Source organism: Micrasema longulum, unplaced genomic scaffold, assembly GCF_059751315.1.
Source record: "Micrasema longulum isolate JH-2025_06_02 unplaced genomic scaffold, ASM5975131v1 h1tg000177l, whole genome shotgun sequence".
Taxonomy (NCBI): domain Eukaryota; kingdom Metazoa; phylum Arthropoda; class Insecta; order Trichoptera; family Brachycentridae; genus Micrasema; species Micrasema longulum.
This window is the reverse complement of record NW_028277382.1, coordinates 120,614-147,839: the sequence shown is the minus strand read 5'-3', so window position 1 is coordinate 147,839 and position 27,226 is coordinate 120,614. Positions and strand designations below refer to the sequence as shown.

Genomic DNA, 27,226 nt, shown 5'->3' with positions numbered 1-27,226 from the left:
TAACTCTATACAAAATTCATTTATGGTGATTCACTAAGCAAAAATTAATTTCACCAAAGTTTTGGTATCTATTTTCATAATTTAGAACTTACGTAGGTATAAGGTGAGTATTATATACCAGCCTATCCCTTCTTGTTTTTATCTTCACCAAATGTTGCATTGCACTTCGTGCCTTGATGCTCAAAACACCCTGACTCTGTCAAACCAAATCATCGAAAGGATCGAGAGTTTCAAATATCTGGGAGTATATGTCACAGAGAATGGCAGCTTTCAAAAATAACTGAGAGTGCGGCTAGGAGTAGCAGGCGCCACATTCAAGAGTACGAAGGCTGTCTGGACATCAGACATAAAACCAAATTTCGCTTATATAACGCCCGCGTAACACTTGTTCTCCTCTACGGATGCGAATTGTGGCACCTCACTCAGGGCCCAAAACAGCAAAATGCTGAGTTTTGAGAATAGGTGTCTCAGAAGAATCTTGGGTGAGCGGTGGTTTGACTTTGCGAGGAATGAAGAAATAAGAGAACGGACGCAGCATACTCTGGCGACAGCTGTCATCAAGCAGAGGCGATACGGTTGGCTGGGCCATGTACTGCGGATGCCTCCTGAGAGCCTTAAACACGCTTGCCTGCTTTATAAAGCATCAGGTTCTCAACGTCTTGGACATCCACTGCTGACTGTTTGTCGGCAGTTTATGTCAGAACTTCGGGACGAGAACCTGACTTGGGAGGACGCACAGGAGCTGGCAGCCGATAGAGACGCATGGAGGCTCTTTGTGGATACCATATGCTCAAACTAGGGAGCGGACATGGAATGATGATGATGATAAAATGTTGCATTTCTGCTTTGGTACGCAAATTACAGTACATCTTGAGCATTCGCTATGTGTCAGCAGTTACATCAGAAGGCCAGTTTATGAAATATCATATTAAAAAAAACACCTTTCAAATAAATATTTCATGATAACATCATTAGGAATTGAAGTTATGAGCTTACATGACCCATGAGGCGCATAAACGATACTCACATTTAATTTTACAAAATATGTATTTTTTTTAAATATTGCATTCCTAATTTGCCCAAATACTTCCAATTTTAGGGTATTTTTTTTTTGACATAAATAACCATGTTATTCGCGTTATTGTGTTATGGGCGGGATTCGAATCTCAGATCTCCTGATGATTCGAAGTCTGCGATACGACCCATGGGACCACAACCCGTTACATTATAAATAACAGAATGTAAAAATCACATCTAACTGCGGTGTAAAATGAAGCACTGCACTACATAATGGATAGTGGTTAGAATCTAACGTTACATTTGTAGGTAAGGATTATGCACCTTCCTATAATGCCTCCGGTTTAAGTTTCATTGAATGTTCTACAATACATAGGAATACAGGTAAAAATCAAAGAATGTTAACAGTTAAATATTTTTATTATCACAACATACGAATGCCAAGCCTTATTTCAATACATAAACTTTGTATGCCATTGTGTTTTTATGCGAATAAATACAGTTTATAGTTTAGCATATTTGCTGTTAATGTCGGTTTTTATTTAACAGCGACACAGTTCTAAATTTAATATTGGATGAAGCGCATTATAGCGACGAGGGTGTACGATAGTATGCATCATGTCTGATTCAAACTTAAAATAGAGTAAATATCACATTGCGTTTTTTGCTATTTTTTTCCTCGAATTCTCAATTTAGCCTTGTTTATTCTCCCTGTTGCCGCTCCCTTCTGAGCTCCTCGCATTATATTCTTGAATTGTCCAGCGTGTTTTAGCTTTTTCCTACAGAAATAAAGAACAAATCATTAATCATTTTCATTAGGAAAAAAACTTTTAAGCAGAAAATAAGTTTATTGAATTTTTTCATAACTTTTGCAACATTTTTTATTTAATAAAATATGTACCTACGAATAAATATTGTTTCAATTGATTTTTAAAGCGGACATATGTTTTGAGGACTTCCTAAATATTTACAGTAATTTATTTGATGAACTGACATATTGAGAATTAAACTCTAGCAACAATAAGTCTCAGTATTGAGGAAAATCCAATAAGAGCATAAAATTAGTACAATAAAATTAGTACAGTAAAATTAGGTACAAACCTTTTGTTTAATGTATTCCTAGCTAGTGGGACATAGGCATATGGGTCTGGTTTTCCTTGTTTTTTAATATCCCCTCTTGCTTTTTTGGCTTTATATTCAGATCCCCCAGCAGATTTCACAGAGGATGCTACATTCCTGTTATTAATGAAAAATAAAAATTTACATTAAAGTTTGTAATGAAAACAAAAAAGTTTTCCTATCAAAGTTGATATTTTACCATTTTTAATTTTACAACCCGAACTACGAAGCCGGGCAAGTTACTCTAAAAGATGTACCAACCAAACAATAAAGCCAATTAGGTAGTTAATAAATGCTTTAATTATGTACAACGGATGGGAGTAAAGGAATTTATTTGTGTTATCGTTGCCTTAATTTTAATACAACGTAAGCCATTTTTTTCTGTATATGAGATAACGATTAAGTATTTTTCACCGTACAAAATAGCATCTATCTATCTCTGTCATTTGAACGAAGAATTTTTTGATAGAAAAGAGATAAAATAAGAAAGAGAAACGAAAGATGTATATTCCTCGGAACACAGCGTAAGTCAGTAGGTGGTCAGTAATACAATAGTTTATATTTGTTTGGATAAAACACTCAAAAATAAAATATTTTGTAAAAAAAAACAGCTAAAGTTTTATTCGAAATTACTGATTTAAGAAGTTTTTATTGTCTCATGTAAAGTTATTATTTAGTAACTTGCGTTGTATTCAAATAAGGGTAACGTTATGAATTTACGAAGAAACAGAGGATCATGATGTTTAGCAGTAAACAAAATTAAGAAGTTTGAAAGAACTCACATTAAGTGAGAAAAAAAATTGTAATCTATACATAGCCAGTTATTTTACCTGTGAATTCCTTTGCCGCCAGTTTTGTATTTGGAATTTTTCGAAGTGGCAACACTGAATCCAGACTTTCCACTTTTTACACTTCGAATATCATCATATTTCCTCTTTTTTCCAGCAGACAGAAGCATTGTTTCTGCAGCAGATGCGTCATCATCAGAGTCATCTATTAAATAATACAAACAAATCACAGTTTAATTTATTTGAATGGATTAATACAAGCTAGCGTGTATTTAGATTCATGACACACGAATGCATGAAAAATGATAAATGTGAACTATTTTTGGAACGTCACAGGTTCATGTGACCACAATAACCAATCAATTATTATAGAGTTATTATGTTGTTGTGGGAACCGGCAACAGATTCCCGTTTTTTGACGTTCAGCGTGTTTTGACATTTAGCAGATACCAATAATTTGTTTTTGTAATTGTGGGGGGTTCAATTTTTAAATGTCAGAAACACTCACCTGAACCCGTGACACCGCAAGCGGTGTAATTTTAAAATTTCTGTGGGGATTTACAAAATAAGAATACTTTAAAAAATCACCGAACTTCGTCATTGTAGTAAAAAAAAACATTAAATAGCAGGATTTTTAGAATCTCATTGATTTAATGAATACCGTATTATCATCTCATCATCGTTCCCCTTCCGTACCTAATGGTGCATAGGGCACTGCATTGGCACATCAATCGCAGCGTATCTTGATTATTTTTGTTACATGAAAGTAAGATGATCAGTCTTACGCTTCAGGTATCAATCAGTCCAGAGACTATGAAATATTCTAGTGTGAAAACACCCTTTTAAATAAATATTTCACATCAACCATGTCGGGAATCGAACCCGAGACCTCTTGCATAGCAGGCTAACGCGCTGACCATTACACCACGAGGCCGACAATCATCTACTACGTGGTAAATTATTATGAAATATTTTTTTTAGTGATATTCTTGTAGATGCCAAACAAGCTCCCGATGTCACTGCAACCTGTAGATCAATTGTGATGGGTCTCTTTAAATAAAGCACATACAGCAAGTGCTTTAATATCTATTGATAAATCTCCTCCAAGCCCAAGCTCTTAAAGTATCAGGCTATTAGGTGGGGTACGGCGGGTACATACGGGCGGGGTATTAGGCAAGTACTCTCACATACCCAGGTTGTTTCCAGTGTTACTAAATTTATTATATTTAAAGAACACTACTACAGTTTTAGGAGAGTAGTCGTCCTATCGACTAAAGTCGTCTTTTGAAGAATCTCACCTGAATCATCGGAATCATTTTTCCGCTTTCTTCCCGTTTTATCATCACTGTCTGAATCATTATTGAAATCTAAAATAAGTTTTCCATCGGCGGTAGTTTTCATTTCTTTTTTCTTTTTCAATTTTCCGAATGAGTCATCATCCACATTTTTACCAACACGACTTGGTAGGGATGCTGGAAAAAAACATGGTTGTTAAATACGAATGACATAACTAATCATATAAAAAAATTAACTAAAACAGGCAATCCTACTTTATGGAATAAATGCTTAAAAAAGTAACATTCCCAACTTATTGAAAAAAGTAATATCTTCTATATAAGTTCAATAACGCATTTCATAATCATATAAATTCACTTAATTATTTGATTATATATCTGCCCTTTGGATTTATCTAAAACTACTTGTACTTAATAAATTGTGTGCAAAATGCTTTTCATTTCAATTTGTAGAAAATAATTTTATTTGGATTTTACGCATTCAGAACTTTTGGAAATCTGTCTACAAAAAAGAAACTGAAGATAGCAGATCAATTATTTTTTTACGTAGGAGGGTCAAAATAAATGTCACTCTCGAGTATTAGTGTATAATTGCCCTTTTCTTACCAAATCACAGAACATGTTAGGCACATTATTTGATTTTATGAGAAGAGACGTTTTACCTGAAATATGTTTGGCAGACGAGGGATCCATAAGATCCAAAATATTATCAGGATCTTCCTTAATCCAGGTTTGATTTTTCTTTTTATTACGTGATACTTTAACTTTCACCCGTTCATTTTCATCTTCACCAATATCCAACTCTGAATCGGAGTCTTTTAATATCTCCTCCAACGTCATGGAAGATCCTTTGACTTGAATTTCTTCATCGGAGTCGTCTTCTCCCTTCTGCGCTTTTCTCAACTCCCTTTGCCTCTTTTTCCTGGAGTCCATCTTCCTCATGTACCTGATCTTTCTTTGCATGCCCTCGTCTGATTCTGGTATGAGTCTTCCTATGGTTTCAGCGCCGTATTTTCTCATAAGCCTCGTCAACAGATTGCCGAGTTCTGTTCTGGCGTGTCGTTTACAATCGTCTGTCATTTCTGCTATCGAGTTGAATATGATCGGAAGACTACCGGATACAAACGGTGCCGGGAGAGATTTTGTGTAAACCTGATATTAACAAGAAAACATTGATATAAAAGTCACTAGCCTTTTAAAAAAAACGATATTGAGAAAAATATTGCAATATTTTTATTATAATTATCTTCATAATTAAACATAAAGATAGATGAATAGCAATAAAATCATTGTTTTGATATTAAACTATTTACTCGCTCTATTAATTTTGATTATTAAATACATTATTACAGATTTTCTGAGATACACTTTTATTCTCTTATATTACATTTTGAAATTATTCTAGTATCAATATCATATCGCCGTTCCGGTGAAACAATGACGCAATTGCAAAATTTTGAATTCTCGAAGAGACATAAAACTATTGCTAATTGAACTTTATAGAAGTGAACAAATTTTATTGGTAATGATTTTAATATGAATAAGAGTTAAGTCTGGATATTTTTAACTGACATAAATCTGAATAAATTAGTATTTAAAATTCCCTAATTAGATATTTAAAATAATGTATTTGATATTCAAATAGTTATGTAATTGCCATCTGGGGGCCGGGAGTAGTTATTTATTTATTGAGAGGTGTTAATTTAGGACCTTATTAGATTTCCTTATACCTAGCTTATACTTATTCTACTATCTGTATCTTCCTTGGTGTGGCGAATTTTGATCTACCGACATGTCGATATGTGGTTTCATTATGTCATATGATCAAATTCTTCTAAATTAAAATTAAAGTTTAAATTTATTTCAACAGAGAGGGAAAACATTTTTGAGCAGGGAATATGGAAGTCTAAGCATTTACAGGGCTTATGACCTGTCATTGGCTGGTTTAGGTGGCCAGTTTACACACTGTGTAACATTCAGATTTCCATATTCCTTTCTCAAAAATGTTTTCCCTCTCTGTTGAAATAAATTTAAATATGAATAACTCCCTCTGTTGAAATAAATTTAAATATGAATAACTCCCTAGGGAGGAAATCCAGCCAGTCTGCTAGCATTTGGACATACTCAAAAATTGATAAAATTAAAGTATTTCTTTTTCGTATTTTAAATAGGCTTCTGTGATAAAAGTAGCTAGTTCAAAACTATTAAAAATTTTAATAAATTGAAATTAAGCAAAAAGTGCTAGTTTGAACATGATTTTTCAATTTCCAAGACGGTCAACTTTTTGTCTATCTGTATCTACCAAAGTATTACAAAGCCGGCACTATCTATGTCAATACATGCTCTCAAGAAGATAGGAAAAAAATATAAAGACTATTTATTTTTCTTAGTGGCAACATTTCTATCAAATCTTAAAGGTCCATGTGATCATTACAAATGCACTGTAATTACCCTAAGTTTTTAAAACAAACAGCTAGATGGTGCTATATTTAAATATTTGAAAACTGACAGATATGTTAGAATTCGTTTGGCCATCAAATTTTACTAACCGCTAGATGCTGTTATATTAACTATCGGAATAATTTGCCTTCAATGATATTTTAAAAATGACTTATTTTTCTTTCGTATTTTAAATAGGATTTTTATGGAAGTAGCCGCCTCAAAACTATTACAAATTTTAATCAATTGTAATTGAAGCAAAAATTCAACAATGTTTCGAGTATGTCCAAATGTTTGCAGACAGACTGAATTTCCTCCCTAGGGAGTTATTTAGATCTAAATTTGTTGCAACGGAGGGAAAAAAATTTGAGAGGGAATATGGAAGTCTAGGCATTTACAGGGCTTATGACCTGTTCTTGGCTGGTTTTAATGGCCACTTTACTCATTGTGTAACATTCACATAATAATTAATAGTTAATTGTGGGCATTTATTGTAGGTTTGTAGGTATGAAGTACATATTTATGTGTTAATAATGTTCAATGGCGATTGTTAATTTTTCATTCACAAACATTTTTCTGATGTAATGAGTAAATGCAGTTGGTCCCGTCTTCTTCGTAATAACCAAGTCCTACTGTACATAAAAACTTTTGCACAGCCTAATATGTTTGCTCTATAAGTCGTTTATATAATTCTACAAACCTTAAGATAAGCGATGCAAGCTGCGACAACTTGTCTATTAGAAGTTTTGAGCAATTGGCAAATGTTCTCTATTATCCTCTGCAGATTCTGTATTCCCAAAGCTGCGGAGAAGTTGTATGTGGCCGATGCTAAGCACCAAATAGTTGCTGTGATGACCGTCACCGGGCCTTCCAGCCCGGCCTCTAGCATCACTGTGAAGTGGTCCAGACCAGTCTTTTTACTCTGCAAAGTTTCTCCGATAGTGTTGATGAGATCAAAAGCGGTTTGTCTGCATTTCGAGTTGATGTCCTTAGTGCACACGATAGCCTCGGGTAAGGCGCTTTTAATCAGTTTACTTTCATGATCCAACTGCGGTTGGGATTTTATTAAATAATCTATGCATCTGAAAAACATTTTAAAAAAGGTAATTTATTTCTAGCATATAAAATAAAGGAGTTAAATAATAAAATAAGACAATTTATAACTGTAAAAATGTTTTTTTTTAAATGAGAACTATTGGGTGATCAAAATAACAGAGCAACAGTCAAGAATGATCTTTTGCAGAAATGATGAATATTTTTAACTTTTCCTATTGAAGAAAAACACAATAATACACATAAATATAGAGATGCGTACATTATGTTAGGCTGAGATAAGCATTATTGACAAAATCAAGAAAAGAATTCTGTGTCGTATTAAACATGTAAAGCGAATGGACGGCTTAAAAAGTTTACGTTTAAATTGCACCCCTTTGGGAGTCATTAAGATTAACATATTTCAACAGGGATGGAGAATACCTTCAAGAAGGGAATATGGAAGTCTAGGCATTTACAGGGCTTATGACCTGTCATAACCTTCTTACAAGCCCTTTTTTTTCTCATGTCTTTTATAATATATTATTTTTCTCTTTACTGTGTAACATGTTCTCTCATTGTATTTGTGAAAAACTTTAACTGGATGTATGTACTATTTTTTATATTTTGTATTCTTATAAACAACTGTTGTTTTTCCTTAATAAATAATAAAAAATTGGCTGCTTTAAGTGGCCACTTTACACACTGTGTAACATTTACCATTTTGCCTATGTTTGAACATCCATATTTCTTCAATTCTTCCATTTTTGATTTTATTGAAGTCAAAGAGCTGAAATCTTCATTGTTGTGAAGAGATTCATCTGACTGAATTATTTCACATACTAGACAACGTGTGGCCTGTGGTGCTTTACTTTTTTAATTGATAAGAGAAAAAAATGTGTTTTTTATACAAAGCTTATTAATGTCTAACTGAGTAGACTTACTTGAGTCTAGTTGCTTTGCTGCTGTCGGCTGCTTTATTGAGGGAGTGTACCAACATCTTTTGAATCTTCTTTTTGTTTTTTTCCAGGAATGACTTACAATTATGTTGTTCACTTTTGAAAATTTCTTCCAGAATCCTGTACGCTTTTTTATGTTCCATGTCTATCATTCTGATCCTTTGTTTTATTGTCCCTTTATCATCATCTTTTTGTTCAGTTTCCATGTCGGCATCTTTGCTTTTGTTCTTGGCGTCTTTCTTGGCCGTTTTCTTCAACTCTTCGCTGGACGCTTCACAGAGGGGAAACACCCACTTGTCAAATAGTTCCGTTACTTTTTCTTCACTTTGATATAAGACAAGTATCCTCAGTATGTCCAGAAGACATTCTTTCTTGAAGAAATCGGACTCAGCAGCTTCTATTTGAGAAAGAGCATTTTGGAATAGCTCCACGCGAAGAGTGTTAGGAGTTATGGTTAGGTACACCTGAAATATATTTATTACAATAAGAATATAACAAATTTTGATGGCTAGTTAGTGGAAACAAATATACAATTATCCATTGAAACATTTTTTGGATTCTACCAATAATAATAATTAAAAACTTTTTAGACATCACAACATAACAGTATCCTGGAATGGAATGATTAGAATTTTTAGGATCAACGCAATACATATCTTTCAACTACATAAATATGAAATAAGTTCCACAAAATTAAACATCCTTTGTTATAAAACTAATTAATTCAGTTTTAGAGATTAAAAAAAAAAAAAATACACATATTTAAATTCATATCAAATCAAAATACCTGTATAGTTTCTAAGGCAGCCAACCTCTGCCCTTCAGCAGAACTTCCTTTAACTGGAGTCATGTAAACATTTAGTAACAGTGGTAAGAAGTTCTTTGCGAATCGCGCTAACTCTGAAATATCCTCCTGATTTCCAGACTCCATGGCCGTATTCACTAACTTTCTCAACCCTTGCATGACCGACGGCCTGAAATCCGGATTATCCTTCAGAATGGTACCCAGAATACGCGCCAAAGTCTTGAAACTGTCTTTGATATCGCTCGGACCATTGCAAAAGTTTGGTAAGAGAGCCCAGAATTGGCCGCAGAGCAACTCATAGGTGTGGGCGTTCACGGCGTCGTTTGTACTTGAAGCTGACTTAGATTTGTTTCGGCACAAAGACGCAAGCTCCAAGATATCTTGAACGAAGTATTTCAGGATGGTGTTTTGTATTTTGTCTCTAAATACCGGCAGTAGCCAACTTCTGTCTAAATTAATGGAGTCTCCGGACTTGAGAGGAATACACTGCATGACAAAGTCTGGGCCGAGGTATTTAACCGCACAACCCGTTGAATGCTCCATCTCTTTGATTAGAGTGAAGTTGTGGCTTTCTCGTCTCTCATTTAAATGAATTAGTAACGGCGCTAGAAGTGACTTGATGCCCCTATTTGAAACCTGTAATTTCAATCATAGTGAGATATATTTTTTTAGATCTGGTTGATATACTTTTGACAAATTATGTAAAAACAAAAGAAATACCTCAAAGCATACTCCAATAGTGAGTATGACATGTCTGGTGGACTGATTGAAAGGATTATCCAAACCAGTCTTGATAGATTTAAAGATTGATTCTAGACTGCTCCAGTATGCCTTTGCTGACTCTTCTGTCTCACAGGCGGGTTTGACACAATCTATTAGGACAGCCTGAAAACGCAAGATGTAAAAAGGTTTTTAAATTCTCGGATAGTAATTAAGAATACATAATTAATTTTCCATTAAGTTGATTTATTTTTACCTTTAAAGCATTTGAAGCAGCAGAAGTAATATCCATTTTATCAGAGAGCCACAACTCTGACACACAGATGTGCACAAAACCAGGAAGTGATGACATGCAAATCTTCAAATCCAAGCTGAAATTACAAAATGTTAAAAATCAACTTGAAAAAAAATATAGTTAACGTAGCAAATACACTAAAAATATATTATGTACATATAAAGATAATAGAGCAATATTTAGTTTGTCAAAAACAATATTGTCTGTTTACTGCAAAAAGTTTTAAGTAATTATTTGGTCAAAATTGAGTCACATATTTTGACCAAAATGATTATTTCGTTACTTTGCATAAATGCAGACATGACACAAAAGTCATGAAAATGGTAATGATCTACATAAGCTAAAAAAAAAAAGAAATAATATGACTAAATGCTTTAGGTTGAATCCAATAGGATTGCTTTTCTTTAACAAACTGACGAGGTTAAATATTCGTCAATATATTGTGACAAATGTAATTCGTTGTATCCCCACATGGCCTCAACAATTTTGCGCTAGCAACTGCACAAATTAAAATTGACACGCACATTTTAAGGCTTCTTTACAGAGCTAGACCTACCATAGGTTCAATTGGCACAAAGAACCAGACACTTGCTTAAAAGGGGGGGGAGAATAATATGCTCATATTAATTTACAAACATGTATATTCCCGTCCCTTTTCAGTAAGTGCCGGGGCGCTGAATCCTATTAGATCCAGCACTGCTTCTTTTAGTAAAAAATCACCGTGCTAGAAAATGTTGCGGTATAGCAGGGTTCAAAAATCCACAGGACTACACCTGTCTGTATGTATGTACACTGTCTATATTAATATAAATTACCTAGCCAAACACACAAAGGCCTGCTGCAGTACGGTAACCCAGGCCAGGGTCTGTCTGGAGTCTGATGCGTTGGGGCGACAGGCTGTCAGGGCCCGCACCAGCTGCAGGGCGAGGGAGGGGGTGAGATGGGAGGACAGTCCGCTCTCCGAGAACAGCGCGTGGAGGACCCGGAGGCACCAGGTCTTGATCAGTATGTCGTTCTGGCTCATCAGCGAGAGGAGAGATTCGCAGCAAGACTAGAACATGTTTTTAAAATTATAAACGCCATTATTTATGAAAATGTCGTAGCTGGATTGTCATTTTAGTACAGCATTTTAGTGAATATGCTACCAAACATATTAGCAGGATACATGGTTTCTGGTTTAAAGAATACATTGATTCATGCGTCAGTTTACCTAGGTTACAAAACCAACATGTACCTGATTAAAAATATGAGTATTCAATTTAATTTTAAAAAATGATAGACATTGCTAACAACAGCCAATGAATGAAAGGTTGAAGCAAAAGTAACGCTGAAGCTGTCATTGTGAGTATTGTTAGTGTTATATGTTTTTATATTATAGCTGTTATTATTGTATTATGCATTATTTTTGAGAAGTGTCATTGGCTAAAGATTTTGTTTTTAAATGCGATGTATTAATAATAATATGATTCAGAAAGCTGGATGTTCTCATGAAACAAACAAAAAAAAATGTTCATGTTACAGAATTTAATGACTTCGATGAGGCTGTTAAGTGAAAAAAAAAACAGTAAATACGTGATACTAACTTTGATATATTCCTTGCTAAATAGAGGGATTACTTCCTTTAGTAAAGTGAGAGTGTGCAGCACCGTAGTCTGGCTGGAGATGAGAACCTCACCCTTCATCTTGGCCATACACATAATGGCTACCCGGGCAGAGCCTGGGTGAATAGATGGCACCTATATTTTAAAAATCATTAGAGCTTTCAGACATTAATAATAAATTTATAAATATTCAGTAAAAAAATTAAGTTCGGGAAGTCTAATTTAATTTAATAGGATAATTTTTAATGAAATTCATTTATAATTAGTGCTCCAGACGTGCGGAAGTAGAAAGCCCTGGTTAGGAAGCTTAATTTCAATAAATAATCTGAGCTTTGATCTCTGACAAGTGAACATCGCCTTTTATATTGTCTTGGCCTTGGGTGTTCTCTGCTCTTCCGTTCTTCACCGCTGCTCTGCTCGCCGACTGCCTTCGCCTCTCTACACCACTTGGACTGGGTGGAAGGTCCTCTTCAGGGCTATTGAGGTTGACTTGTAGTCGCCGCAGCCTACTCCTACCTTCCAGTTTTGCCTTTGGCTCTGCCTGGGAGGGAGGCCTTCTGTTTACGCCGGGCAGCCTGACTGCAGCACGCAGTCGATGGCGAACCAGCGCTCAACATGTGGTAATACATTCTTATTCTTAGTGGTGGGAGTCAGTTCTATGCAAGCTCCTGACGTCACGTGAAAATAACAGAAAGAAGCATTTTCCTGTTTTTGTTTTTAAATTTTCAAATCGTTTAATATTAAAACAAAAAAGACGTAAATAATACAAGGGTCGATTTCACTTTATGTACATTAGCATTCGGCAAACTAACAAAAATTAATAAAATACACGAATGAGTAAAATATGTGTATGTGAAAACATAAATAAATTATTGCACGATCATAAACACTTCCAACTTTTTATTCTCGGACGCTATATACAAGTAGGCGCTGGGGTCGTTTGGTCCCTCCGTTCGGATCATGTGTAATTTTTGGATGCTTAGTGAAGAAAAGGTTAAGCAAACATTAGTCCAAAACTTACTTCACCCACTCCTTGATTATGCAGACGCATAGAATTAAGAATAGTCCAGAAACCGCATATGCACATCAAACAGAAGGCGACTCAACTACTCATAAATAAGTAGGTTTACGTTTCGACCCATTAGTTTCTTTGTAGACGTCGCTCAATACGTAACTCCTGATTTGAATTCAACTATGCCGTGTTGTGTCCTTTTAAAGTGTAGAAATACTGCTAGGATCTTAAAGAAACAGGATGCAATCACATTTCAAGTGTAATTAGCAAATGAATGTGTATGTAACAATTGCATAACTTAAAAATTGAATTATTTTTCCATCTGTCAGATTGTCGAAGAAACAAAATGAACATTTCGTTAGTGTTGCCAGGGTAGTAATTTTTTTACCCTACTTTGCTCATATAATGAGAGAACTAATGAAAATTGGATCTCGGATTAAACAACTCTATCGTGGACATTCGACCGACATTATCTTAAAAACATCCAATATTATTTAACGTGATATAAAAATATCCGTTTTATGTAAAATAAAAATTGTTTTATATTTTAAGTTTAAAGTTCATTCATTCAATTACTCTTATTAAATCACCCTTTACTTATCTACTCTGTTGTGTCAAACCATATTTCCGCGCGCACAATAAAATTTAAGAGAAATTAATTGCTTTTTTTTTACCTTACGTTTGTGTTATAATTATATTATTTTCCCATCGTGCAACATTACGCGGCGGCATCACGAATGCGCGCGGCGAAAGTGAGGCATATTGGGGGAATTATTAGACACAGTCCGATGTATTCAAATATGATTCTACGCTCCTTCTGGACTGTTCTTAATTCTATGTGCAGACGTATCTTCTAATTCTTATTCTTAGTGGTGGGGGTCAGTGCTATGCACACATTTAAAATTTTAAGATTTTATATCATTTCCAATAAGTGAGAATAAATGCACTCAATTTTAGTGATTTTAAACAATAAATAAGGTATTTATACGGTTTTAGTTTCAATTGATATTCTAGTATTAAATTTGTATTTTACTTTGATTTTGAATCAGTTTGAAAGGTCTCTAGAACAAACTGGAGGTTTTTGTTTGATTGAGCAAATCAAAAATTATATTTAATTTTAAAAAAATCTCACTCCTCTATAAATTGTATTTAATATCGATGAACTTACCTTATGTTGTAGATTTTCTGAAGGCAGCATGAAACAACTTCCACGTAATATAGCGCACACGGCATGTTGGGCCGCTTTCCTTACCTGTAAAACATTTATTATGTTATATTTACATATTTGAAATAATGAGAACAAGATGTTGCTATTTAATCGTCTACATAAGTTCAATACCGCGGAAGAAACATTTGTCAAAATGTTCAGGAGGGACGAAAAACTTGCGATTTCATAAAAAAAAACATTTACATGCAGTTTATGTCGTGTTATTGATTTATATACATCACATACAAATAATATAATCACTAGATCCTCAACACACAGACAACTTAAACAAATACAAACTAATACCACTTTTGGACAAAGGGATTTTGAGTATTATTCAATTAAAATCTATAACCTACTTCCACTATCTATTAAAGCAATTAGTAATGAGAAAATGTTTAAAAAGGCTATAAAAAATGGATAGTGGAGCTAGGTAGAAGTAAAATGGATTGTCTCATTCACCCATACCAATGCTGAATCAACTGCTCCACAACTGTATAGCTTATGTTAGGTTTTTGCTATTTTTATTGTGTGTTTTGTAATATAAATAATATAGATGTACATAAATACCTTGTTTTTAAAACTGTCTGAATATTTGTTAATTACGTTTGTTTTTTAGGTTAGCCTTCTTTATTTATTCTCAAATGTAATTTCAAAAAACTAAATTGTTAAGTGTCCTCGGCACGGGAAACCCCAGTGAGGTCACATTATTTTTATTATTAATTGTAGTTTGTAAGCGAAAAATATGAATAAATAAATACATTTTAGAAAGTTTATTTTTATTATCGCTTACGTCTATACTAAGTTAATTGTGGTGGTTATACCGGCAGTTAAGCATGGGGTATTTGCTTTACTGCCTTTGGACAAATCGAGTACGTCATATTTGCTGAATTGGATTTAGGGATATACGCAGTGCTGCTTGCTTGATGATTAATTTGCAGTATTGAATTTAATAGAATGCATATAGTATTTTACAGAACCCTGTTTTCGAATTGAATGGATGACTTACTTTTGGTTTGGAGTGTATTGTGAAGGCGAGAATAGAGTCAAACACTTTCAAAGTTGAGGGTTCGTTCCACGTTGCATACTCCTGAGCCCTCAGGAACACAGACAGGCATCCTATCAGACAGCGCAATATCACATTGTTGTCAGAGTCGGCATACTTCTCCAGCAGGTCCATGAATACGTCCACCGCATCGGAGAATTGTGTGCGAAGAACCGGTTTAGGCACGGATTTAAGTCCCATAGAGAGAAGAGATATGGTAGCACTGATGCCATCATCCCCTTCAGTTGCTTTCAGTGTTTCCATCTGTAAAAATAAATTATTGATTTATTTATATATAGTTTAATATGAATGAATTTCAACCAAATAAAATTAAGCCAAAACCAAGTGAGGGTATCACTGCAGATTGAATAAACACCTCGCTACAATGAATCTCTCTGAACCTTCTAGGTGAAGGTTCTGCAGTGCAGATGATGAAACATCTTAACACATGTTATGTGAATGTGATGTTATATATCACCAAAGCCGCATCCTCGGTGGACTGTTGGTTAAACTTGAGAATGTGAAAGCACTCGTCCCCTACCTAATCCCGTTACTTTAAGGACTTGGGCGTGGAGGAGGAGATTTAGCAATAGATATGAGAGCATTGGCCCTTCATTTAGTGGCCCAGATCTTCAAAGATTTAGGCTCGGTGAGGGAGAATTAATTTACGGGGCCCAGTCACAATAGATCTACACAGGCCACAGTGACATCAGGAGCTTGTTTGGCATTGACCCCAATTTAAAAGAATATGAATAAAATTCTTAAATTTGACTTATATTTAAAAATGGAGTGGCTTTCCAAGAGAAAAAACTCTTGTGGTTGGAAAAGGACATTACACATTATATTTCATAACAATACTGAAAAATAATACATAATAATTCACCAACAAGCTACAAAAAGTGGCTTGGTGGGATTTTAGTTTTAGTAAAAATATAACAAGTGAAATTTTTTTAAATTGTAAAAATGTATAATTATGCTATTAAATCAAATAAAAAAAAAAAAAAATAAAATAAAAAAAATACATAATAATTAATAAAATGCAATGACATTTTTTACTAATTTTTTTTTAATTAAAAAAAATATATATATTTGAGGACAAATAATGTTTATTGAATTTCTTTTTTATTTGGTTAATATTGTGTTTAAATTTCTTCACCTCTGCTAAAATATTTGTCAATATTAAACTTCCTAAAGGGAACAGTGCAACAGAACATCAAATGCAGCGTATTTTGATAATTTGTAATTTGAATGAAAGATAATCAATCTTATGGTTCAAGTACATTTTAGGTACAAAGAAATACTGCGTTGTTGAACCACTTTTTAAATAAACATCTTATATCGACCTTGGTCGACAACTCTTGTATTGACAGGAATCATACCCGAGACCTTAAGTATCCCAGGCGAACATGCCGACTAGTAAACTACAAGGCAAACTAATCTTTAATTGATTTCTTTTCACAAGATTTTTACCTAAAATAAGCCATCAAGTAAAAAATGCTCATCGAGGATTCTGGTTCTTTTTTACTAACAGAAATATATTCAGACATAAACTTAACGTTTTTTTTAAATAAATAAAGTTGACTTATTGTTTAAACTTAGTGTGTTTAGGTCACATAAAAAAATGTGACCTAAATTGAAAAACAACAAATTCACAAATATTACAGCTGGTAATCATAATAATTATTTTCTGTATACATATTTCTTCGTTTTAATTCATTAATAATAGGAACTATATACAATTAAAAGGATCTTCTCACCTTAATTTTTTTTTTAAAAAACCCAGATTTTTGTAGATTTTCTATGTACATGCAAAACCTTAACCAATTATGAAACCAAATAAAATTACCAATGCAGCATAATACTCCGTGCTTGTTTCTGATCCTCCTTTTTCTTTGATAACCTCAGTAACAGCTGCGAGGATGGCCAACATTTCTTTATGAAGCGCACATTTAGAATCGAATCCCTTCAATAATCTGAAATACAAGCATACAAAATTTCACTAACATCTACTTAACTTCACGAATCATGCAATCTCTTTATTGCGGGTGTTGCCGACGTAACGTCGCATATAATAACTTGGCGGCCCTTCCTGGGGCCTTTCGATATGATTTTAACATAGGGACTTCAGTATGTGTATGCGAGGTACTACCTCCCCAATAAAGACCAGCATTTGTCGCTTTCAGGGGTGGTCATTGCCATACTGAAGCATGTATAGACTAGGAATCATTTAATAAAATATTATTGACTGCCTACCATGTTATTTAATGTATCATAGAAATAAACTTGTTCATATTTCTGTTTGAATGTCGATCGCCGCGCGGTCGGCGGGGAACTGCGGCCGGGTAGCGGAGGGGGGCGTCCTTATATGTGGCGCAAGAGAGACCGATAGAGCGGGCGAATGTGGTCACTATCTCTCTCAATTAGTCATTCGTCAACACCACTGAGGGCTTTTACTCTCCACTTCGTCTCCCCGATTCACTTCAACCGGACCTCGCCGCCACCTGGAATATTCGACCGCCGCTACCCCCTGAACTTGGAACTCGAATACTCTCTGGATTGGATTTTGGACCCTTGGCTTCTTTCCCGGAACACACCCCACCGTTCCTGCTGACGGAACGATACCGGCCTTACAACCACGCTGCCTGCTTCAGCCCCGCAAGGGATCTCCAGGCAGCGATATCTCCCCCGGAGCTTATCGTTCGCCGGCCGCTGCCGCGGCCCGCCTACGCCCGGCCATTCTTCGTTGACATCAGCCCCTACAGTATACAGTTCTTGTGACTGGCGCGATTGCTACGGAAGACAGTGATCCGCCGCGTCTGTTACAGCAGGGTAATTTCAAATTTCACAAACTTCAAAATCAGCATTTCTGAATTATCCACTAAAAACACTTTTTTTTTCCTTCCCCATGAATGCTACAAATAGTCATGCATTAAAATTATTATAATATGATTTAAGTAAATCACGACTTTTATATTTTATTTAATTTTATTTGGAAAACCAACAGATCTACATACATATTTACAGTATGTAGAACAAATATACGGTATAAACTCAGAACCAAGAACATGTATTTGTGGCATTCACAGAAGAAGATATAAATATGTGTCTGTTCTCTTCATTGCGCAAGACTTTTTAGTTACCTATTTGTAGGAACTACCCCACAATATTATGTCCTTAAGGTGTAGGCCTTGCAAATCACTAAGTTTGTGTTTCAAATACTTATTTTATTTACTTATTGCAACCCATAATAGTGAATTTATGTCCGTACCTACATACATGTAGCCCGAGTAGCCAGAGACAATATTTCGGTTAGTTAAAGCTCTACTTCGGAATAACTTGTCAGCATGCGTTGTACTCTGAGTATAAACACAAATTAGTACATAATGGCAATATTGGCTAGCTGTTCCTAAATATTGTAATCAATATGACAAAAGGACGCAGCAACACAGTATACCTAAAATATGTAACATTTCACCAAACAATATTAAGACCAGTGCATGGAATGCAGAAGTGAGACGTATGCTCAAATTGTGGCCGACGGAAAGAAGTTTTTTATATTAATGATAGTTTTAAATAAAATATGGTATGTGTTGATATTTAAATAAAATGATTAATGTAGGTTAACTTTTCCGAGCTCAAATATGATTTAAAAAATCCGCAAGTTCCTGAGGAGGGAGGGTACCAGGAATATTACAGCTAAAATGCTATAAATATGACTTTAAAAAAGCCGTTATGATTATTATTATTATTATGGATAACTTATATAGCGCCATTTTCGTAACAAAATACCCCAAGGGCGCTTTACATAGTGATTCTTTGAAATTTGTAATTTAATTCAAATAATTTATTTTGTTGTCACACGCTACGGATTTATTCAAATGATTTAGAGAACAAGTGGGTTTTAAGTTTTTTCCAAAACATCACTTCACTTTCACAGCCTCGCACCTTTGCTGGGAGAACATTCCATGCCATAGGGCCTGCGACCGCAAATGCAGGTTCACTAAATTTAGTGCGCTGTTTGCGTAGAGGTATAATAACTTTTCCTCTCGCCGTAGACGTAGCTGATCTAAGCGTTAGACGCCTGTCAGCTAGTTCATCTGGAATGCATAGTTCCCTTAGATATTCCGGAGCAGAGTTGTGCAGTGACTTATACATAAGCCAACAGAGTTTGTATTCCACCCTCTGTGGAAAATGTAGCCAGTGCAATTCCCGAAGTAGTGGAGTGATATGACTGAACTTAGAGATTCCAAATATAAGTCTCGCTGCGGCATTCAATACAGACTGTAGGCGAGTCATTTTATTCATTGGTAGATCTGCGTAGATACCATTACAATAATCGACTCTAGACACTACAAACGCATTTATTAATTGACGGGCGGCAAATTTTTGCATATGCATTTTATTTGTCTCAGCTGGTAGAAGCATGAACTTATCGTTCTACTAATTTGAGCGTCAAGAGAAAGGTCAGAATTGAGTAAAACTCCCAGTAGTTTAACGGTGGGTAAAGCGGTACTCCCTACATTGGGTAGGGCCGTATCCTGGATCAAATTCTGTCGTCTGGCTGAAGCGACCCATAGTTGTTCCGATGATTGCCATAGTAGTGTTTATAAAACTTACATAATATTTTGAGTTTCCTGTGAAATTCAAACATTTTTTCATAAAATACTTTTGTGAGAGGATGTTATATGACATCGCACTGCTTATTCTACGACACGTGGAGCAGCACTGATCTAATGTAGCGCCACCCGTTAGTGTGAAGGTACAGCGAAGAGTTGCAAGGGGGAATGCGTGTAAAATGTAAAGTGTGTAATCCGGATTTTTGTGTTTATGGCTAGAAAAAGCGGCCAAATAGCAAAAAGCAAACTGATATTTCAAAGATTATGAACTGTAGAGCGATGAATTACAATGTTGGTTGTTTGCACGGGGGAACGCAAAGACAAATCTGAATTATTATTGAAAGAATTCGGCAGAAAAATATTTTAATAATTTTGATACATTCTTCCCATTATTGGGTAGGATTATGCACAAAATGAAATCAACATGATTAACAAGAAAGTTACAGAAAAAATATGCTACCTGAGGGATCCTTAATACCTTCCTTAGGCCTGGAAGGCTTAAGTATGTGATATTAAAAAAAAATCATTTAGAACATGCTTGCAATTCAGCAGGATTTTTGATTTTAATATTATTTATGGAAAAAAATTACCTTGTAAAGCTTGCATTGGAACAAGCACTCCAATCTGAAGCAAAAGTCTGAAAAGTTTTATATGACACCACACCAGATTCGCTGGCGTCACCCTCCGACCCCCCTTCATGGATTGAAATGTCCTCAAAACTTTTCGCAATCGATAACTCGCTCTCTGTAGGTGCTTTCTTTACACTGTCCATGCCATGACCAAAAATGTTTATAGCATTATGTTTTTTGAGGGCATCAGTTGTCAACCCGCTGTTTGCGCCTGGTAAAAAAAAAAACAAAAAATCAACAAACCTTATTACACGTGAATTATGGTCCATGATCAAACTGTATTAAAACGCACCTAGATTTTCGTGAAAAAATTTGGACTTGGCCATATCCCGGAATTTCGTTATCGTAGGATTTGAACTGGAAGATTGTCCTTTCCGCCATCGTTTTCCTTTCGTGGCTCCCTTAAGTTTTGAACGAAATTTTCCCATATTTCATAAAGTACTTCAAATACTTTAGTCAAAAACAAACATTCACCGAACGCACGTGTATTCGATCGGCAATATGCACAAAAACATAACCTAGTATTTTTATTTTTACATGCCCAAATGTCAAAAGTGGTATGTTTTTTAAAAAATATTTATGGCTATACACTTCAAGTATGTAGGTAAAAGTTGAAAGATATTAGGCGTAGCCGTTCATAGTATATTATTATAGATTAGGAATAAATAAAAACATATGTTCAATGTACTTGGCTTGGATACGTGTTACGGATGCCTCAGAAGAGCCAATACCGACTAAGGAGAGCCTTAATCCAAGTTGCCTTTTTTTCACACCTGAAAACTCCCGCCGTCCTGGAACGATCTTTCGGCTTTGTTCGAAGGAACTAAGGGACTTGGGATTGAAATGAGAGGAGGTTGAAGTGCTGGCTAGCGATAAGGTCTCCTGGATGGGTCTGGTGATGCCTATATGCTCTCAGGAGCGGATGTAGAAAAAATAAGTACCTACAATAGCGTATTATAGCTTCACGCGTAAAATGATACGCCATCTACTTACCCGAAGAAAAATACATATTAATCTCCACTATAAGAATGTAATTAAATAAATAATTTTCAGAACAAATAAAAGTAGATTAAGTACCTGCTTAAATTTAATTTATATGTAGGTATTATTGTGTGATATAAATAATATCATCGTAATTGTAAATACCTACACAATTATTATTAATTATAATTAATGCAGCTAAACGATAAATAAATACGTAATATATTGTGAAATTATATTATAATAAATTATGAATTGAGCTTATTTGGATTGAGCAAATATACGATTCGATTAATCAACAGGATGACAACGTCAGAAATTAACAAAAAATATATTCAAAATAATAATGTAGGTAATAAAAATATTTAGATAAAATCTAATTTAGAAAACGATTAATAAATGTTAACTAGTTATTCAAAAATAAAACAGAATAAGAAACTGTATTTTTTTTCAATATTCATGCCCGCGGATATTTGAGTAAGAAATAAAAATACATGCGAATCCTATCTACGGTCACGTATTTCTAGATTGTGTTCGAAATAGCAAGTATGCTTTCGTTAGCTGCGCTGTCTGACAGTTAATTTTAACAAGTGGTGTCTTTTTAGTAGTTCAAGATCGCTAAAATATTTATTCCCGCGATTTCCGACAGTTTTCTCAACATGGAAGGATCCGAATCGCCGGAAAATTGCATTCTGCCGGACATTTCCGAAGCCGAACAGCTAGCGGCGAACGGACACGATGGCGACCGAGACAATGGCGGCGTCGTTTTGACGGCTAATACGAGAGGTTCGAGGTTAACGTCCGAATCTGGCGGGGCTTTGTTGACCGTGCCCATTTCTCTGCCCGTGGGATCCCTAGTACCCGGCACGACCATAAATGTCATCACTTCGGAGCATTTACCGCATTTAAAACCACTCTTGTGCGTCGATAATGGCATTATTTCGAGGGACCAAGTGGCCGGCGATTCCGATATCAAGACGACCATCGTCATTCAGGGTTCCGGCGATGGGGGGGTGTCGGACAACGCGGCCACTTCGCCCAACAACACCAGCTGGGCGGAGGCGGCCAACATGCCAGTGCTGCCAATCAGGTGTAAAAATATATCGGCGGAGCTTCACAAGACGAGGTTCGGTTCTGGCGGTCGCGGGCGCTGCATCGAATCCGGTGGGACGTGGTACACGCCCAGCGAGTTCGAAGCTGTGTGCGGCAGAGCATCCAGTAAGGATTGGAAACGTTCCATAAAGTTTGGCGGAAGAAGTATTCAGGCCCTAATTTACGAAGGTGTTTTGATGCCTCATGCTACAAGTTGCACTTGCGGAGCGTGCTGCGACGACGACTCGGCCACCGGTCCCGTGCGTCTGTTCACTCCGTACAAGAGACGACGGATAGCGGGAAATGAGAAGCGAGTGCGCAAACGACACAACAGTGTGGACGAGAGTGACTCTGACCCGCCGCAGTCTGCCCACACAGCTAAAGAAGAAGCGTGGCAGAGTCTCGCTGATGGTTTAGATGTGACAAATGACTATCAACTTATCGATACAACTGCGCAGGATACGTTATCGGATTTGAATTTAGCCCTTAAAAAGCTAGAGGATTTAAGTCAACAAGTTACAAAATTTTCTTCAGAGTTGAGAAAGTGCGTGACAAAGGTGAAAGGTTTAGTGGGAGGGGCTCAAGGAGAGACTCTCCAAGCGGATGGAACGACGGCTATTATCACGGGAGTGGATGATGTGGAGAATCCTAATCAGGGTCAGTTACTCAATATAGAGAATAGTAATTCTAAGAAATGTGCTAACTGCAATCGCGATGCGTCTGCTGAGTGTTCTATGTGCCGCCGTACGCCATATTGCTCTAGGTACTGCCAGCGCAAGGACTGGGCCGCTCACCAGATGGATTGCATGCGCGGAGTGTCGGTCGGAGAACACTCCAATATTATGCTAATCGTTGACAGCCAACACCAATGAAATCGAGCTCTGTGTAACTAATGCTGGTTTGAACAAAACTATTAGGGAATGTGATTTTAGGATGCCAAGACTGAGTTAATAAATTTAATAAGGATGTAATATTTTCATTAATTATTTCTGTATAGACAGTGTTGGTGTATGGTCGTTACTGATCGAATTTGAAATACTTGTACCAAATTCACATAATATTATCTATTATTTCAGAATGAAAGTGTAAGGTCCATTAAAGAGATAACAGGGAATGTGATATATTTATAATTTAATTAAGTTTTCATTTTAATTTGTATCTACTTAATGACCAAATTATTATTCTCGAGAGAACAGACTTATCTAACATTGCGTTTTGGAAAAGTGACAGTTTTCCTATCAGTCACATATTTACTATCACCTTGTAACATTTAAATTACCTTGATTTATTAAATTACTTTAACCTTTTGTGCATTGTTCATGTCTACACTTGTGATTTTCAAATTCGTTTTCAGTTCTTTGATTATTTCAGAGATTAGTTAATATTTTTGTCCGATTCCTTAAAAATTACGGATGAGACGCTCAAATAACTATTGAGCGTATAATTGTTAATCCAAATCCTAGGTCTGTTTATGATTGAAAGAATTGTGCATATATCATTGGCTCAAATTTGTGCTTTATAAAAACACAGCCTTAGTTCAATAAATGTAATACTTAAAAACTCAATTTTTATGCATTTTGGGGGATTTCAATCTATTTTATATAAAGCCAGAAAAGTACAATTTTCAAAATATGCTGTAATTAAAATATGAAATAATACTTTTGGTTGTAAATATCAGTGAACTTTGTAAATAAAGAGTAGATAGTTTATAATAATAAACATATTCAATTAATCTATCTATGATTAGTATTTGTACAAATTATCATTGCCTTTCATTAATTAGAGTTAGATGCTGCAATAATATATATAACATCGGAGTTTGTTTTATTCCAATCTTATGAATAGCCAATGATGGCATACCATCTTAATATAAAATCAATCATTTTTAAAATTCTATCTTAAAACACAAATTGATCAATGATAAAAATGTTATTTTATTCGGTATTTTAGAATTTTGAGGTTTTAATATTAAATGTTATTTAAGTATCCCAATAAATTTTCCAGACCATGTAAGTATGTCAACTTTTTATATACATACATGAGAAGATTCTATGTAGTAATAGCTATTAGCTATGGAATAATATTTTAAAGTATTAAAATTGTCTCATTGGCAATTATGTATGTATTTTTTTTTTGTTTTTGTAATAATTAAAAAAAACTATTCTACCTCTTATGACTGTGTTTGCCTCCATTGCCTTAAATTTTTGTTGGTTATTGTAAAGTCTTATTTCGAAGAGATGAAGTCATTAAATTATTGCTAGTAAATCAATTCATATGAAATTCTTCATATTTATCTTTTTGCATTTTGGGTACACTTCCAACTTCCAAATTGTCATGGTAAAAATAATATGCAAACCAAAGAATTGGCGGAATGATCCATCAATAATAATTATAAAGTGAATGTTTAAGTATATTCATAAAAATAAATATTCTCTTTGAAATGAAATTGCAGTAATCACATACATAAATATATATTAACATAGGTAGGTAACTTGAATCAAAGTTTTACAAAAAGGGAATTGTCGAGTACTTGTATTTATTTCTCACATTTTATAATATTATTTTATCATGCTATAATGCTTTAATACGTAGTTTCCAATACTCCGATTTTAACAAGTTTTAGAATAAGAATAGTTAAAACATTGAGTTTTTGCTTGGTGAGTATGTATGTCAAATAAAGGAACCTGAATAATATTAGCATAACCTATATGACAGATCCCGATCTCAGATCTAATTGACGTGGAACCAGTCTGCCACACTTTGGGGTGTTATAATTTTATTTTTCTTCATGTGGTCAAAAGAAAATGTATTGACCTATCTAGTGCAAGTGATTATGGAAAAAAAAAACAGGATGGTTCCTTGACTAAATATTTCAGGTTGTGCTAGACATATATTGTTAATATTTAAAACCAACTTAATTATAGTGTTCAAAGCTTGTTAAATATTGTTAAATTTTATGTGTATTTGCTAACATAGTCAGTGAATCAATTTTAAATATCATCGACAGAAATTCATAACCGCGTAATACAAATTTGACCACTTTAGAGGAGAGAAAAAAAAACCTTTTTTTAAAAATGTGTTTAATAAAGTTATGGCAATATTTTTTTTTTTAACTTTTAAATCTTACTTTACAATTATGTATAGTATTTTTTTTCATTTTTACTAGCAATGTTTGCCTATATTAATTGCCGAATGGCATAACTGAATGACTCGGTCGGTGATGCTACATACGTGATGATGGATTGCCGTCGACGATATAAACATACAATATAAATCTAAATGAATACCTTATAAAAAATCTCCCCTTGAATCCTAACAAAAATTAAAGTAATTAAAAATAATAGTAATTATTTTTTTAGTTTTTATTATTTTAGTGTTTAGCAAAGTTAATACATTCTCATTCAACACTAAAAAAATCAAGTTAAAAATAACAGAAAACGAAGCATCCAATAAGCCAGATTGTGGTCCTGGGGTAGTTTAGAGAACTTCTGATCAGACATCTGAGCTTTCGATCATTTTCTACCACAACTAATTCTCATGTTCCAGCTATTCAATATCAGTTAAAAATTGCTCTAAAATTGTAATATTTGGGAAAATCATAAGAATGCAACATTTCCTGCTTAAAAAATAATATTAAGACAAATTTGATAATTTGTTCTCTGCCGCATTATTGTATTTATACCGACTATATTATACAGTTCTTTCTTCAGTATCACCTGTTTGAATATTTAAATTAAGATTTAATTCCTCACAATCGTGTAGAGTTTTTAAAAAGCAATAAATTTATTGAAACAATAATGTCCTATGTGTTATTTGTTTTATTTATAGATTTATAGTCATCTTTATTATAAGCTCGTCTGGTCTAATCAGATTCTTCCAACTTAACTCTTCACCTAAACAATTTTGGTGATATGGGTTAAGTTTTACCAAAATGCATAGAGGTTCTTTTTAAAATTTGAACTTATGTAGGTAATTTAGGTACACAATAGAGTTGTTATTTAGAAACAACTTCACCAATATTTTTTATAATAGTAAAATTAAAAATCAAAGTCCATGTCGAAGGGAAAATGTAGGCCGAAGAAGTCGAATGAAGCCTTCCCACCATTAATGATCCATGTTACATTTGGGCTGTATTGAGTTGTGAATGCATGTACATCATATTATCTATATTTCCAGTTAAAAAATAAAATATTTAGCAGTACTGAATAATAATAATTTGCATCTTCTTTTTATTGTATTTTAAATCTAAATCTAATAAAGTATATTAAGCCTAAGATAATGTTTTATTTGATTATCTCAAAACACCAAATTGTAACATAGATCGCTAATGGTGGGAAGGCTTTAATTACAAAAAACATAATACTTGTCTTGAGATTATGAAGACTTTGGAGAGGTGAATGTCGTGAGGAAGAAAAAAATGTTCTGATATATTTTTATGTATGATTGGAAAGTAACCCTTAATTATATACTTGAAAATTGAAAACTACATTGATATGATTTCTTAAAAGATCAACTGAAAAATTAGTAGGTTGGTAATGCTGAAAAAAAAACCAGATATTCTGCACATTGTGTGA

At 34.5% G+C, this 27,226-nt stretch overlaps 2 protein-coding genes across 2 annotated transcripts; one reads left to right on the top strand and one right to left on the bottom strand.

Moving 5' to 3' along the window:
- Positions 1 to 1,418: 1,418 nt before the first annotated feature.
- LOC148283940 (RRP12-like protein) lies at positions 1,419 to 21,099 on the bottom strand. Its single transcript, XM_088242911.1, has 17 exons — positions 20,872 to 21,099; positions 20,541 to 20,790; positions 17,181 to 17,307; positions 15,299 to 15,598; positions 14,251 to 14,334; positions 12,053 to 12,205; positions 11,285 to 11,520; positions 10,431 to 10,545; positions 10,175 to 10,339; positions 9,437 to 10,090; positions 8,635 to 9,113; positions 7,359 to 7,740; positions 4,882 to 5,371; positions 4,223 to 4,396; positions 2,967 to 3,129; positions 2,119 to 2,253; positions 1,419 to 1,796 (listed from the first exon to the last, which is right to left on the bottom strand). The coding sequence occupies exons 1-17, from the start codon at positions 21,005 to 21,007 to the stop codon at positions 1,685 to 1,687; spliced, it is 4,155 nt and encodes a 1,384-aa protein (XP_088099037.1). The 5' UTR covers positions 21,008 to 21,099; the 3' UTR covers positions 1,419 to 1,684.
- Positions 21,100 to 21,967: 868 nt separating this feature from the next.
- On the top strand, positions 21,968 to 26,450 carry Deaf1 (deformed epidermal autoregulatory factor 1). The gene has a single exon (XM_088242909.1). It carries the CDS (start codon positions 22,220 to 22,222, stop codon positions 23,522 to 23,524), a length of 1,305 nt encoding a protein of 434 aa, XP_088099035.1. The 5' UTR covers positions 21,968 to 22,219; the 3' UTR covers positions 23,525 to 26,450.
- Positions 26,451 to 27,226: the final 776 nt, after the last annotated feature.